At 33.0% G+C, this 15,928-nt stretch overlaps 2 protein-coding genes across 2 annotated transcripts; both read left to right on the forward strand.

The window, feature by feature from the left end:
- Positions 1–1,354: 1,354 nt before the first annotated feature.
- LOC142607171 (uncharacterized) lies at positions 1,355–5,073 on the forward strand. The gene is made up of 3 exons (XM_075778598.1): positions 1,355–1,513; positions 2,248–2,447; positions 4,616–5,073. The coding sequence occupies exons 2-3, from the start codon at positions 2,266–2,268 to the stop codon at positions 4,800–4,802; spliced, it is 369 nt and encodes a 122-aa protein (XP_075634713.1). The 5' UTR covers positions 1,355–1,513; positions 2,248–2,265; the 3' UTR covers positions 4,803–5,073.
- Positions 5,074–6,582: 1,509 nt separating this feature from the next.
- Positions 6,583–9,025, forward strand: LOC142607423 (putative phospholipase A2 homolog 1). Its single transcript, XM_075778920.1, has 4 exons — positions 6,583–6,852; positions 7,021–7,060; positions 7,172–7,291; positions 8,499–9,025. Exons 1-4 carry the CDS (start codon positions 6,745–6,747, stop codon positions 8,675–8,677), a joined length of 447 nt encoding a protein of 148 aa, XP_075635035.1. The 5' UTR covers positions 6,583–6,744; the 3' UTR covers positions 8,678–9,025.
- Positions 9,026–15,928: the final 6,903 nt, after the last annotated feature.

Raw genomic sequence — 15,928 nt, forward strand, 5'->3', positions numbered from 1 at the left:
AAACTCTATGTTTATCCATTTCCTCCCTAAGAAACAAATTTCTCTCTTGCTCTCTTTAATTCCTCTTAACATAGATTTCCTCCCACCACCCTTCTCTCTCTCTCAAGCATCATTAAAGGAGCGTCACCATTGAAGCAACAACATTGTGACATAGCAAAGTCATCAATGCTAAGGTCTCTATAGTTGTCGCCACTAAGAATGGTGACACAAAGTTGAGGGGCACATTGTGTTGAATGTGAGGCCCTTTAATCCTTAATCAAGCATCATTAGAGGAGCATTACCACTAAAGCAACAACATTGTACCATTGGCAAAGTCATCGATGCTAAGGTCTCTAGAGTTGTCGCCACTAAGAATGGTGACACAAAGTTGAGGGGCACACATTGTGTTGAATGTGAGGCTCTTTAATCTTAAATCGATGCCTTTTTCTTTCTTTTTTCCCATTCTATGGTTATGTTTGATGATGGGGAAAGTGCGTGGATTTGGAATTAGGTTTGACAATTTGGGTGAATGTGTGCGGTTAAAGATTTGAGTGAATGGAAATAGGTTTGGGTCAGGGGTGGAACCACATGGAAGATAAGAGGGACCAGCCCAAACTTCTCAAATATTAGGGTTTTACCCCTAAATTTACTTAAAGTTTGGCTCTCCAAGTTTCTCAAAAATTGGATTTTACTCCTAAATTTGCTTAAAGTTTTTAGAAGGTTGGCTCCCCAAAATTTTCTTATTTCTTGTGTGACACTTTTATATTGATTCAATTTTTATATTTGTGATTATTTTAACCCCCTGTTCTTCAAAATCTAGTTCCACCCCCAGTTTGGGGAATTTGTATTGAGAATTAGAGTGAAAGATATGACCATTGGTTAAAATATAATATTTGAATGGAATAGAGAAAAAATGAGTGAGTTTTGATGAGGGAAGTGAATGCAAAAAGTTAGATAACTTAAGAAAATATTTTTTTTTTGGTTGAAAGAGTTTCAACTTATAACGTTCGCTCCTGATGATAGCTCCTTATTATTAGACCAAGACACCAATCAGTTTTTGATATTTATCATTAGACCAAGATACTAATTAGTTTTTGGTGTAGACGAGTATTGAACCTTGAATCTTTTATTTAACCATCATAGACACAATTTTTTTTTTTAGAGTTTCAATTTATAGTATCTGCTCTTGATAATAGCTCTTTATTATCATACTAAAACATCAATTAGTTTTTGATGTAGGTAAAATATAACGTCAATTGAGCTAACTGAAAAAATATATATATATATATATGGCTGTTGGAAAAAATTTAATTCGACTTTAGTCTTTTACCATACCAAGTAAATTTGAAAAGCCAAATTTACCCCACTATAAGACAAATAAAATGCATCCACAGCTAAACTGCCTAAAACCCACAAACGATTTCTCTCTCTCGCTCGCACTGCTCATACTTCGCAGCGGCGAGAGAACCAAAAGCCGTCTTCTTCCTCTGTTTCTCACTCTTTTGCTCTTTCGTCTAATAGATCAATAACAAAGGTAAAGCCTCTTTAATTCACTTCGCATGTACTCAAGATTTCTAATCTCCTTATATTCTATATTTACTTTACACGAAAAAAAAAAAAATTTAATTCTATCTCTTGGGCTTTTGGTTTAGATCTTCTGCTTTTTGACAGATCTGCTTGTGTTTTTGCTCCTATAATTTTTGGGTTTAATTTAATGGGGTTTGTGTAATGTTAAAGTTGTGCCTCGTGGCAATCTCTGACTTTGGAAACACAGTGTGAGAACTATGAATATATATAAGTGTGGCTATCAGAATCTTAAAATTTTGGGTTTTTGATCGAAACCCATGTTGGTTTGAACTTAAATTTTGATTATATGAATTGATTTTTGTATATATCATTTTATGTGTTTTGGTATGAAAGTTGTTATCTTTGCTGTGAATGGCCAATGAATTCAAGCTCAAATGGCACATCTTCCCCTTGTAAGAGCAAGATGGCCCTCTTGGTGATTGTGTAATTACCAATTAAAGGAAAAAAAAGAAGAAGATATTTTCTGTGAATGGTTGTGAGTTGTGAATGAATGAGAGTTAATTGTTAGTACTTAGTAGTATACGTCTTCACTATTTCTTATTAATAACCAGAATAGCGGTGTGGTTGTGTTATATGTGCATATTGGCCTTCATCTCTAATTTGGAAATATGAAGTTGGGCTCCAATGTTAAACTTGTTTCATATTGGTTTATTTATTTTTATTTTTATTTTTTATGATTAGGCTTAATTGGGGAAGTTAATGGCGTCGAAGTTGCATCAGTTGCAGTCTAAGGCTGTCCAAGCTTCACAGTTTGTTTCAAAGCATGGAGGTGCTTACTACAAGCAGTTGTTGGAGGAGAACAAGAAATTCATTCAGGAGCCACCCACGGTGGAGAAATGCAACCTCTTGTCCAAGCAATTGTTTTACACTCGTCTTGCTAGGTTACAGTTCTTTCCCCCTGTCGTATTGACATTTGAAATTACTTTTTACTTGGTTTTGGTGGGTTTTTTAAAATGAATTGTGTGGAGTGGTATTATCTTATAAGAACTTAGATAGTTTGAGAACATGTTAAATATTGGGCACCATATATTTAGCAATAAGCATTCTAGCTCTAAAGTAAAACGATTGCAAGAATGTTGTAAATAAGCCTAAAATCGATAATGTGCCTTGATGAATATTTGACAGAATGAATTATTAAGCATATTATAGTGGCTCTAGTGTAGGCCATGTGCAATGATGCATATTTCAATAAGTAGGTGTTTGGTGAGTTTATTTTACGCAAGATAAAAGCCTTAATGGGCTCCAATACTATTGTTGCTCTAGGATATTTTGAATTTTGGCATGAAATTAGCATTCCTGATGAGATCTCAAAGGATTCCTAAATAGGTTTTGTTATTTAAGGGTTTAGGTAGGGTTAGGTAATAAAAGATTGGATCTTGATGAGTTTGATGCTTGTTTGGTGTCAAAGCAGTAAATGGAGTGAGAAACAAAGAGAGATAAACCTCGGAGATAACACCTAGGTTCACTAAGCAATCACACTTAAGAAAGAGAAGGCAATCACACCCTCCTATCAAAAAATAAGCTGCTGGAATTTTATTAAACTCAATCTCTTTATCTGAATCTTATTGACTACATTGAAGCCTTTATATAGGCTATTGCCAATCCCTTTCATAGATAGACTAGGATTCCTAAAAAGGGAACATCAATTCAAACTCATGGCCCTTTGATACAGCCCATTCCAAAAAATGTGGAATTACCAAACTACCCATAGTCTTAAGAAAACCTAACCAGAACTGAACCAAAAACTTTCTAACTTAAAAAAACTTATTACTAAGACTAATAGATAACTAAAGTTGCCTGTCTAAGGTGTCGATAAAGTCCCGCATAAAAAATAGACCATAATTCTAGAATATCTTGTTATTTGATCCTTTTTTTTTTCATTGAGCTCTTTGCTTGCTGCATCCAGTAGAGCATAACAATGCTCTTGTAACATATTGTATGGATATAGATTGCTCATGTTAGGTGCAAACTTAAAAAGGTGCCTTTTATTGGCTTTCTAAGGTATTTTTTAATAATTTAAAATTGCATGTGGTATGGTACTGCTTGTGATGGGCACTAGAGTTATGCAGGGAAGGTAAGCATCTCAATATATGCTTTTAACTTACCTCCAACAGCTGGATGGACAAGTTTTGAACTCTATGCAAAGAAAAGTGAAGACTTCAATTGAAAAGTAAAATTTAATATTAAGGATCTATATTGGGAAGTAAAGTTTGCTTTAAAAACCTACATTGGTCTAACAACTAACAAGCCTCACTACATGTAAACAATCATATCCTTCAGAACACCTTTGCTTTGATTAGTATTGTAGAAGATCTAGTTAGTAATAAAAACTTGTTAAGTGAAATAACTACTGCTAGAATAATAATGAATGAAAATTCCATTGCTTGTGGGCTATTTGAGTTCTTAAGGTTAATAACTTGAAGAAAAACTGTTCTCATATTACTGTTGCTACTACTAATATATGAGTGTTGGAGAAGTAAAAGTTGTTGGATTGTCGTAACTTATCATCTCTGGTCCTGTTCCACATCTTGAACTTCTAAATCAAAGCCTTTTCATGACTGTACACTTTTTAACATTCAGTTCCTTTGGTGATAACATTAGAATAGGGATGGCAATGGTTTGGACTTGTGGCAGGTTTTGGATTCTTGTCCCTACCTCATCATGGAAAACCCACTCACACCCCTACCTCATTAAAAATTATGTCTAGCTCTACTACTTTTTGGGAAAAATTAACATCACCTTATGTTTGTACTCATTGTGGTGAAGGATGACCAAAAATAACATTAATAGTAGTTAAAAAAGGACATGTCAATTAAGGAAGTAATAGAGAATGATTATGGATAGAATCAAATGGTGAAAAGAATGCATGTGGCCGATATTGACTAGCGTGTTGGGGATCTATAGCTGACCCCAAAGTTTTGGGACTAAGGCTTGGTCGTGGCGGTTGTTGATTGTACTCATTGTGGTGAAGTGAACTATCATGCACATCTTTTCCTTCAGATATATACATCTGCAACTTCATTGGACTTATTTGTTCTGTTCTGTACAGTATTCCTGGTCGTTATGAGTCATTCTGGAAGGAACTTGATTATGTCAAGCATTTGTGGAAGCACAGGCAAGAGTTGAAGGTCGAAGATGCTGGTATTGCTGCTTTGTTTGGACTGGAATGCTTTGCCTGGTTTTGTGCCGGTGAGATAGTGGGAAGGGGTTTTACTGTCACTGGTTACAAAGTCTGAGGATAACCACTGTTTAAGGGGCTTGAATGTGTAAGCTTCTCATGTCATTGCGTGATCTGAAACATGAGAACCCTGATTTTAAATTTTTGTTTCTTCTGCAAAATTTTTGAAGCTGAGAAATCAGTTGGAATCTCTGGTAGCCTTAATAATCCATGTACTTGAAAGTAACTTCATATGTACCTTGCTGTTACCTTGTTATTGATGTTGAAAGCAACTGGCACCGCTGCTGCTGAATGAATCATAATACTGCAAATTTGCATTGGTTTACTAATTTTCTCCTCAATTACTATACTTCTACTGGTGGTATCCTGATCAATCACTTGAATCCAATTTGGTGTGATTAGCAAAACTCTTAATACAATTTCACGTCTTTTCCAAATTTTTATATCTGATATTTTGCAGTGGTATGTGGGGATATGAGGATTCTTATGCCAGTGGTGGGGAGAATATAGATATTGAGGTGTTAATACCTTTTACATTTTAGATTTTTTATCTTTAAATATGAGTTACACTTGAAAAATTCCCATCATATGATAATATTACTTTGTAACTGTGTTTGTTTCCTGAGGTATGTGAATTGTGATCTAAGCAACTGCTTGGCTACCCGACAATCAACATGCCTGAAGGCTGAAGCCAGAATTCCAGTTGCACTTGACTGTTTCGATGGTTTTTTTTGCTATACCTTTGGATTGCCTTGTCGAAGGCATCTGTTGATTCTGTTATTTCATCATCAAGTGTATTTGCTTGATCACTGTTTAGAGCTCTTGAAGACATGTCCTACAAGCTGTATATATATCGAAAATGAACCAGTCATTAACCCCACTTGAAAGGCTTCTGTGGATTATCTCTATTACATCTGATCTTATCAGTTCATTTGGATGTAGTTTTTGATTGAAACTGAAAGTTGGTTAAAGCATAGTTGTAGCTAAAAAAAGTATATAAGCTTCTACAAAGCTATACATAATTTAAAAAATTAAAACACAAAGCTATTGCCAAAACACACTAAAAAATAATGAACCTATCAAGTTTTGTACTTCAAACAGAAAACACAAGCCTTCATTCACTATTTGTTAATAGAAACCCGCCTGTTCCAACTTTTTTATTTATTTTATTTTTATACAAGATAAAATTTTTACTCTATCTTAATTTAAGTATATATGTGTGTGAAACTCTCTCTTGGAAACTTGAACCTCGACCATTATTTTACACTTCACAAATCTTTATAATTGTGGAGTGACCACTGCACCAAAGAGGCGCGGTGGTGCCCATTCCAACTTTCAAACGCCATCAATTAGCAATTCTGCAATCAGACTTAAATTACATTCTCTAATTCTTTTAGTTTTTTTTTTTTAATTTAGATATAAGATATGTGTAGTTGAAAAATCAAAATAATGCTACTTGTCACATATTCTGTTAAAATTGAGAGAAATCTAAACCCCATATTGTAGGATGAATGAATTTTTTTTATTTATTTTTAGGATAAAATGGGTGGAGTGCCATTGACATTTTTTTTTTTAAGAAAAAAAGAATTCTAATCTACAACCACTTTTAATAATTACACTTTATTAATATATACACCAACAAAAATTTACCTATTAATAAATGAACTGTCTACAGCATTGTCTGTCCAAAATCTTCCCGCGAGTGACGGAGGGTGAAAAAACCAAAAAGAAGTCCATACCACGTGTTACATCCAATCAGAGCGCGCGTGATGGTTATTTTTAAAAATTAATTTCCAGATAAACCAGCAGAATACCATTATTTTCTGGACAACTCTTGATCTTCTTCCCTACGCTACAGGGGTAGTTTTGTAAGATATTATTTTTTCTGTACCACTCGTCGAACTTTCCGAAAAGAGTATTTTTATAAAAATAGAATATTCTAGAGAAGCGCAGAAGAATACAATCATCACCAGCATTTTCCGAAAGGAAAGAAAAAAAAAATGCAGCGTACTGCCGGCGTTCCCGTTCCGACACGTGTCGCCGCCGCATTCGCCTTCGCTTTAATCTTCCTCACCGTCGTCGCTAACTGCTCTATCAACAACTCCGAGGTAACTTAACGTCCCTCTCTCTCTCTCTCTCTCTCTCTCTCTGTTTGCTTCCCGAGAAAACGTAGGAAAATAAATAACTCGTTGAATCGAAGATATATAGTGATAAAAATTTTCCTGGATCTTCCAAAATCCAAATCTCTGAAAATTTCAATTTTTCTTCAATGACAGACAACGTGCAGCAGAACCTGCGTTGCACAGAACTGTAACAGTAAGCTCAATCCAAATCCTTCCATTACATGCATTTCTTGAAAAAAAAAATTGTTACTTTGTTAATGTATTTAATTAATAAATTTTAAAAAAAAATTGGAATAATTGTAAGGTGTTGGGATACGATACGGTAAGTACTGCGGAGTAGGGTGGACCGGTTGTCCAGGAGAGAAACCGTGTGATGATCTCGATGCCTGTTGCAAAATTCACGATGAGTGTGTTGGAAATCATGGTACACTGTTTCTCAATCTGAATCTCAATGTTTTTTTTTTTTTTTTTTAAATGTTAAATTATTTTCACAATGGAAGAATAGGATTTTTTAAGTACTGTAGAAGCTTTCTTTACATGACAATTTAGCTCCAACTCAAAATGACCCAAAAATTTCACAACCTTTTCTACAATTTGCCAAATGTTATATCATTATAGACGCTATAGAAATATGTTATTTCGAGTATAATGTAGTTGTGGAATGCTTTGTCATGGTTGTTTCATCTAATTGATTAGCATTGCTTGTAAGACTGAGGGTCCGTTTGATTAGTTGTTTTGGGAGCCCAAAAACGCATTTTTAAAACCCAAAACTAACTCTTCATAGTTTTTTTACAAACGCTCATTTTAAACCCAAAATACTGTTTCACACCAGCCTATCCAAACGCACCCTCATATGAATTGGGTTTTGGAATGTAAAGGAAAATTGGAAAAAAAAATCAAATCAAATCAAATTAGATGCACTTGGTTGTGTTGTATATAGATGTTGAATAATGAGTAGTCTTGTAGGAAAAAGATGTAATGTTGAATATTAAGAAGAGGACAACAAGATAGGTTCAGAAGGTAAACATTTATATGCTTGAATTTGTGTTTAACTGATTCTAAGGGAAGTTAACTTTTAGAAAAAAAAAATATTTTGGGCCATATCATTTATTCTGTAATAAAAAAATTTCGCATGCTGAAATTCGAGTTGAGGGTTTTATGGTGGACAGATATGTTGGTTGTTTGATCTTGGTGTGTTTTGAAAGCTGGAGGTTGCCATGTTTTTTCAAGAGCCATCATGTTAATTATCAAGAAAGGAAAGATTGAAGGGGAACATTTTGTGGCCGTCATTGTTGATTGGATATTCTGTGTCAGTTTGCCCTCTTATCCACTACTTAGAATGGTTAATTGGTTATAACACAAAAAGAGTAGACAAGTGAAAAATATGATGACATTATATTGTGAATCATATTTTCAAGGATATAAAATCACATCACTGATTAGAAACCAACAAGTTTGCTTCCCCCTTGCATTCATCCTTTTTCGGGTGCTTTCTTTTGCGTCTATTCGTGAATAATGGAATTTTGTTATGATTCTGGTGATTGTAGATCTATTTTCCTTTTGTCCAGGGAGTTGGGTCTGGTGGTTGTGTTGTTTCTTTAATCTGATCAGTGATAACATGGGTTTTGCAGGTGTGGCCAATGTGAAATGTCACGAGAAATTTAAGAAATGCATAAAGAAAGTACAGAAATCTGGGAAAGTTGGATTTTCTTGGGAGTGTCCTTATGAGACAGCTGTGCCTACTATGGTACAGGGTATGGATTTGGCTATCTTAATGAGCCAGTTCGCCAACGTGAAGGATGAACTCTGACTTGCCAAATTGAGAGCTTGTCAAATTTTGGTGTCACCTAGCAAATTGAGAGACAAATACAGAAAAGAAAAAGGAGTGATTCTCATTTCACAGAAATGGAACTTAGAATTATTAATGTGTGGATCCTATGATCCTACTAGGTTTGTGTTTTTTTCACTACCTCTAATGTATAAATCATTCATCTTTTTTTCAATGAACTCTGATTACAAAGTGTGTTGATAATCGAGATGAATACAACTAGTGGCCAAAGGAAACCCCTTTTTTCTTGATGTGAGGCCTTCTTGTCAAGATTTATGTATGAGAAGCTTTAATTTCAGTATGCAGGAGATGTTTTGATCTCTTTCTTTAGCTTGACAGAATGAAGTTTTTGGATTTAAATGCAGTTACTCCACTGATTTTTTACACAGCTCCCTCAGGCCCAAGCCCAATGAACCCTTCCCTGTTGATTAGTTGGTTTTCAACTCTCAAATTTAAAAACCTGATGGGGCATCATGTTCATGCGACATTTTCAGTTTTCCTTCTACCAAGGGAACTCGATCCTGATGGTCGGTTCCTTGGTGGGCTCTTCGGCCCCTTTCAAGTTGGGTTTTTTGAGGATCCCTCTCAAGGATCTTTTGCTCCTTGTGCAAGGCAACCAAGGCTCTTCCCATTACTTTCTTTGCTTTCTTTTGCTATTGGGATTTTTTATTCGCCCTCTATAAATTTCTGAACTCTTTTGCAAGAGTACTTAGTGGGACCGTGGGTCCCATAGTTCTCTCAAAGGCCCGTAGTCTGGTCTCTTGGCTTGAGCTTTTGCGATTGTAATTTTTTTGGGTCTTAACACGCATAAAATGACGTGTATCCCGTGGAAAATACTAGAAGAAAAGTAGTTGAGCACAATCGAAAAGTTTCTAATTTCAGTCTCTCCATAATGTCCACATGCCCTGTTATTCCCAAACATCATCAGTAGTTGTTCATTTAATAGATTATTGGAAATTATTTCCCAAATGCAGCGCATTTTCCATTTATCATTGTCAATTAAGCATTACAATTACTGTGGACAATTGATTACGATCCTCTCAATTTCTCTTCGAAATGGAGAATGTCTATTTTATGGCTGTGATTCATTTGAATGAGATCTATGGTCTACAATATGACAACTCATTTAAAAGCCTTTAACCTGGTGCCAAACTTAAGTGTGGTTAGTAACCTTAACTCCCCTGGAAAAACTAGCGAGAGAGACGCTAGGGAGGAAAGACAATGTGGTTACTTTAGTTTAATCACAATTAAGATTCAGGTCACAATTGTGGACATCATTGAAGGAACTCTTCACCGACTGCTAGCCTTTCGACAAACTCAGTTTCAACATATGAGACGGACAGCCAACCAAGCAGCACATGCCTTAGCACGACATGCTAAGGGAATTTGTGAATTTGTAACATGGATAGAGGAAAGCCCACCCTTTCTTGATTCCCTGTGTTTTGGGAAGCTATGTAGCTTATTCTCTTCTTTTCAATAAAGTTTCAGTATTTCCCATCAGAAAAAAAAAAAAAAAAAAAAAAGAAAAAGGCTTTTTTATGGCTTGTCCTCAAACACTCACCATTTTAAGTTAATCTAGACCATAACCTTCAGACACTCACACACTATTTCAAAGAGAAATGAAGAGGATCCAAATGAGATATAACACCAGATTAAAAGGGTCCGTTTGGATAGAATTTATTGTTGAAAACTGAAAATTAAAAACACTGTAGCAAAATAATTTGTAAATGTGTGAATAGTGTTGTGGGACCCATTTTTAATGAAAAAGTTTTTGAAAAGTGAAGTTTGTGGGTCCCATGAACAGTGCACGGGACCCACTGATGTGATGAAAAGGACTGAAAAGTCAACGATATACAATTACTGTTCATGAACAGTAGCATGAATAGTAAAAATTGTCCCTTTGACGTGCGTAGTAGCAGAAGAAAAAAAGAAAAGAAGGAAACGTGATGTACAAAACGCAGACGCACAATAAGTTAGATCCAAACGCCACCTAAGCCCAAATAAGTTTAAGAGCCTTTCTCTCCATTTCGGCCTAGACGAAGGGAAAAGTTATGTTGCACTAGTGTTAGGACATATGTCATTTGTTTAGAACATATATCATTTTTTTATGTAATTGGCTAATTCTTTGACAAAACACACTTTACTTGTAATTGGGTAGATTTAGGATGAGTTTTATGCTTCAAGAAACTGTGTTTCAAGATCAAGTGTTGAAGTCATCAAGTTTGTCCAAAAAACAAGCTGAGAAGTGCAAGTTCATTAAAGCTCAACAGCTAGCATGTTTCGAGGTTTAAAGAGTTGTTCCAACCCCGTGGCTCGACAGCTGCTTGACAGCATCTCAACACCTCTATCTGTCGAGGTTTAAGAAAAATAGATTTTGAGTTTTGTTTTGATTCCAATCCGTGGATGTGTCTTTGGGCTTTCTTTTCTCCTAACCTTAGACATATAAAAAGATTATTTTAAGGGCCGTCAAAGTGTACACAGGTTGCACAAGCATTGAGAAATCCTTGTGTAAGCAAATTGTGATTAGAGACAAAGTTCTTGCCCTAATTCATCTCTCTTGTGAAGAAGTTGTTGTGTAATGTGCACCATAGGGTTTTATAACCAAGCTTCTTCTTGATCTTCATCGTGTGGATGAATTGAAGAACTTTGCAGCTAACAATCTTCTCTAGTTGGTGATTGAAGTCACGTACTAGGATCCACGCAATTGATTAGTAACGTACTTGGGAGCCGTGCATTGAAATGAGAAATTGTCACTACAGAACAAGTCCAATTGGGTATTGGGGTAAGGGTTCAACTGTAGGTTAGTAAGGTACTTAGGATTTCTTTACTTGTAACCGTTTGTTGTGATAATAGTGGAATTTCGAGAGTGGTGACCTTAAAATCATCCGGTGGGGGTTTTTGCCGTATAGGTTTTCCCTATTGGTAAACAAATCACCATGTCATTTAATTTTCGCTGCATATTTAGTTTAATTGGTGATTTGCTTGTGCCACCACGCAATTTGTATGTTAATTTGATTAATTAATAACTTAGCTAATTAGTCAATTAATCCATCACAAGGGATCAATACGTTTTTGGCCTATTAACTAAAAAGCAATTAGTGACACACTAGGAATTTGGCACGAAACTAATATGAAAAAGCAAACAAAAAAGTGCGTCTTCACCAAAGCAATTCTTTTCGTGTAAAGGACAAGAAGCATCCATTCAGCCAAAAAAAAAAAAAAGTACAAAAAGCATCTAGATGAGTGCTATTCAAATTTTGAGAGTAATAGTGTGTCGGGACTTGTTTTACATTTCCAAGCAGGGAGTGGATGTTGATTATAGTATTTAAGTTATCTTGGGATTTTTGTGATGGACTTGGGATTTGCACTTATAACTATAAAGGGGTTCATTTACTTGGAAAGAAAATAAAATTGCAAGAACATCACTCTCTCTCTATTTTTTTTAAAGAAGAAATAAAAGAGAAACCTCAAAATAATTAGTTAAATTCATTTGAGCTTGTATTCCCTGTTTAAGATTAGGAAATAGGATTCTAGGGACAAGGAAGAGTCCAAAAAGAAAGCAGGTTAACATAATCTTTTCATGAAAAAAGACACTGCAAACCTTAATATAAAAGCTAAATGTAAAAAATCCACCTGCATCAAAACATTATTGCTTCGTTTTCAATGATAGAAATAGCTAATAAAGTCTCTAACGCTTTGGATGCTTGCATATAACCAAACTAACAAGAAAAAACAAAAGATTCTGAAAACGATATTTGCAACATGTAGGACTTACCGACTATGCAGTATATATGAAAGAAGACGAAAACAGTGAAAGATTTTCACAAAGAAATGAGAACGACGCCTCAGCAAATTGCAATATTATTTACGTGTGAACTTGACTACATCTACATTTCTTAATTGCTACTGGGTCAACACACGTCTAAGACGTGCAGGCTTGCCCAAAGCAACGACCAACTTTTTTAATTCACAGTTGCATTAAGAAACTTAACTTTTTTTCTTTTGTATATCTTGCCCCACAAATTACTTCTTCGTTACGTAATGTTGTGCTTTTGGGGGGTAAAAACAAAAACATTATGAACAAAAAAATTTGTTAGAATATGTAATAATACTGCTCTTAATTCTTAATGTTTATTGGCTTAAAATGACAGATTTTCAATATTGTTAATCATTTACTCCTTTTGAGTTTTGACCTACGCATAATAAATTATCAACGCCTTTTGGCTTACATATAAATCCCTGCTTTCAATTAATTTCATTCCCCAATAAAGATCTCCTTCGATCATGAATTTCCTCTAGCCATTACCATTATCATTAGGTGACTTTTAGATGACTATACACGTATATTCTAATCACATTATCCATTAAATTATTTTGTATATGAATAGAAATTTAAAATGTTAGTTAATAATGTTGGAGTATTTTCTTTCAAATAAATTAGAAGGATTTCTTGTTTGGTCATTTAAGGTAAGAAAAATGATAGACAAATGTAGAAACATATATAGCATTAAAATTAGAAAAGAAAAAGAAGAAGAAATAAGGTTTTTATGAAACGATTTCTTGTCTTACATAATTACATTATGTAATAAAAATTTTGTATAATTTATTTCTTCTATGCATATAGCATCGCTTGTATACATAATGTCAAATTTTGTTTTTTGACACCTTTTATAGGGCAATCTGTCAGTTAATTTTTAATTAGCTCAACTTCTTTAAAAAAAAAAAAAACCATTAATGTATTTGATTGATGCTAGCAAATAACAAGTAGACAAAACCGCAACTTCAATAATTATTATTTATTGGAAATGTAAAAGTGAAAGATTTTCACAAAGAAATGAGAACGACGCTTCAGCAAATTGCAATATTATTTACGTGTGAATCTGAGTGTTATCTACATTTCCTAATTGCTACTGGGTCAACACACGTCTAAGACGTGCAGGCTTGCCCAAAGCAACGACCAACTTTTTCAGCAACTTTTTTTTCGTATATCTTGCCCCAACAAATCACTTCTTCGTCCCGTGATGCTGCGCTTTTGGGGGTAAAAAGTAAAAACAAAGCATTATGAACAACAAAAGAAATTGTTAGAATAAGTGTATGAGCGGCAAAAAAAAAAAATTTATTTTTATTAATTTATTTTATTATTTAGTTTATTTTTATTATTATTTATATGTTTTATTGTATTTTTAATAATATTTATAGATTTCACTATACTATTTTAGCTAATTTTCACTTTTATTTACGATATTTTTAGAAAAAAAAAATTAATTTTAACAAAATAAGCAGATTTTAAATAGACCCTAAGCAACAATATTACTTTTAAATTCTTAAATCTTAATGTTTATTGGCTTAAAATGTCAGTTTTTCAATATTGTCAATCATTTACTCCTTTTGGCGTACATGTAAATCCTTGCTTTAAATTAATTTAATTTCCCCATAAAGATTTCCTTCGATCATGAATGTCCTTTAATTAATTACCTCTATCATTAGGTGACTTTTAGATGACTATTGATGTATATTCTAATCCTATGGCCCATTAAATTCTTTCAATTATGGTTTCAAAAAAATGTTAAAAACATTTTCAATTTGATTAGATAATTATTATTTAAAAAAATATAAAATAGGGTTAAAATTGTAATTTAATAAAATTAAAAAATAAAAAATAAAAAAACTTTTTTTTTTCTAAAAATGAGTACACTCTCTATTTAAACTAGCTTGTAACCATATGCAATGTATATGCATGGATAAATTTAAAAATATATGATAAGATGTATAAAATAATTCATATATATAATTTAAATACTATTGATAGTCATTTTTATATTTTGTTAATCCTTTAGAATTTTTTGTAAGAATATTATTAGATATAAAATGTAAATTGTCATTGTTTTATTTATTTATTATTATTGTGAAGCACTTTTTGTATTTTTTACGATTCATTTATTCTAAACTCTTTGGTTTTTGTATTTAATAACTCACTTGGAAGAATATTTATGATGTGGTCTCACATTTAATTTTAAAATTAAGAAATAAAATTCTTTAAGAATTAATAATTTTAGGACACATTGCGCAAAATTGAAACTCTAATTTGGAATTTTAATTTGAGTCTCTCTCTCTCTCTCTCTCTCTCTCTCTCTCTCTCTCTCTCTCTCTCTCTCTCTCTCTCTCTATATATATATATATATATATATATATATGTGAGAGGTGCTATTTTCACAACATTTTCATAATAAATCATAGGTGATTAGTGGTTATTGGTTCAAATTTAAACTTAACACTAAGATTACTTTTTTGTCTCAATAATAACAATTAGTAACAACTTACTACTTAAGATTTGTTATAAAAATATTGTGAAAATATTGTGGACATATCATTTCTATTTAAATGTATATCTCAAGCACGTTTGATACATTTTTTTATGAAAATTAGCACACACTAAACCCAACAGTTTATTCCTTTTCAAATCCTAAATTTTAGTTTCTTAAAATTTCGTTCCCGTGTAATCTCATTGACAATAAATTAATTCAAATTGAAAAATTAAACTCAAAATAAAAAAAGTGCTTTATCGTACGTGTAGAGTGCGTGTGACAAATCTAGTATGTATGTGTGTGTATATATATAAAGAAAAACTACTTAATGATTTGCCGAATAAAATTTTAAATTCACATGATCCTGTGATAAGACCGATTTTTTTTTTTTTTTGGATAAGCCCCAGTTAGGCCAACAAATTGGACACAAAGACAAATTTTTTATATTTTCGAAAAGAAAAAGTTTCAAGGTACTCATAATATATTAAAAAATGCTATATTTATAATACTTTCAAAACAAATTATAAAGTGATAAGTTGTTATTAGTTGTTACAAATAAGCAAAAAAGCAATTTAGAGAGTTGTGAATTCAAATTAGAATCAACAATAACTTATCACCTATAATTTATTGTGAAAAAAATAATCTAACACTTCTATAAAATATTTCTTACTAAACCATTTAAAAAAAATTAATTACTTTCATGAAAAATATAAAAATCTGACAATAAAATAATCTGTTATTTATTTATTTATAAAATCTTCTAAAAATATATTCTGCATTACTTAACATTTCCTAAAAAGAAAACCATTCATCAAAAGAATAAATAAATAAAATAAAATGAATACCATTAAAAAGGGCAATTTAGTCAAAATGGAAAAGTCAACTTCAGAATTTAGTTCCTTCCCTGCACCTTCAATGCACCGGTGTC

This window comes from Castanea sativa, chromosome 1, assembly GCF_040712315.1.
Source record: "Castanea sativa cultivar Marrone di Chiusa Pesio chromosome 1, ASM4071231v1".
NCBI lineage: Eukaryota > Viridiplantae > Streptophyta > Magnoliopsida > Fagales > Fagaceae > Castanea > Castanea sativa.

Excerpts from the sequence above, each read along its gene's own strand:
- LOC142607171 (XM_075778598.1), top strand. The coding sequence starts at position 2,266 with ATGGCGTCGAAGTTGCATCAGTTGCAGTCTAAGGCTGTCCAAGCTTCA. Across the intron at positions 2,448-4,615 it reads TTTTACACTCGTCTTGCTAG|TATTCCTGGTCGTTATGAGT; the intron begins GTTACAGTTCTT and ends TGTTCTGTACAG.
- LOC142607423 (XM_075778920.1), top strand. The coding sequence starts at position 6,745 with ATGCAGCGTACTGCCGGCGTTCCCGTTCCGACACGTGTCGCCGCCGCA. Across the intron at positions 6,853-7,020 it reads GCTCTATCAACAACTCCGAG|ACAACGTGCAGCAGAACCTG; the intron begins GTAACTTAACGT and ends CTTCAATGACAG. Across the intron at positions 7,292-8,498 it reads TGAGTGTGTTGGAAATCATG|GTGTGGCCAATGTGAAATGT; the intron begins GTACACTGTTTC and ends TGGGTTTTGCAG.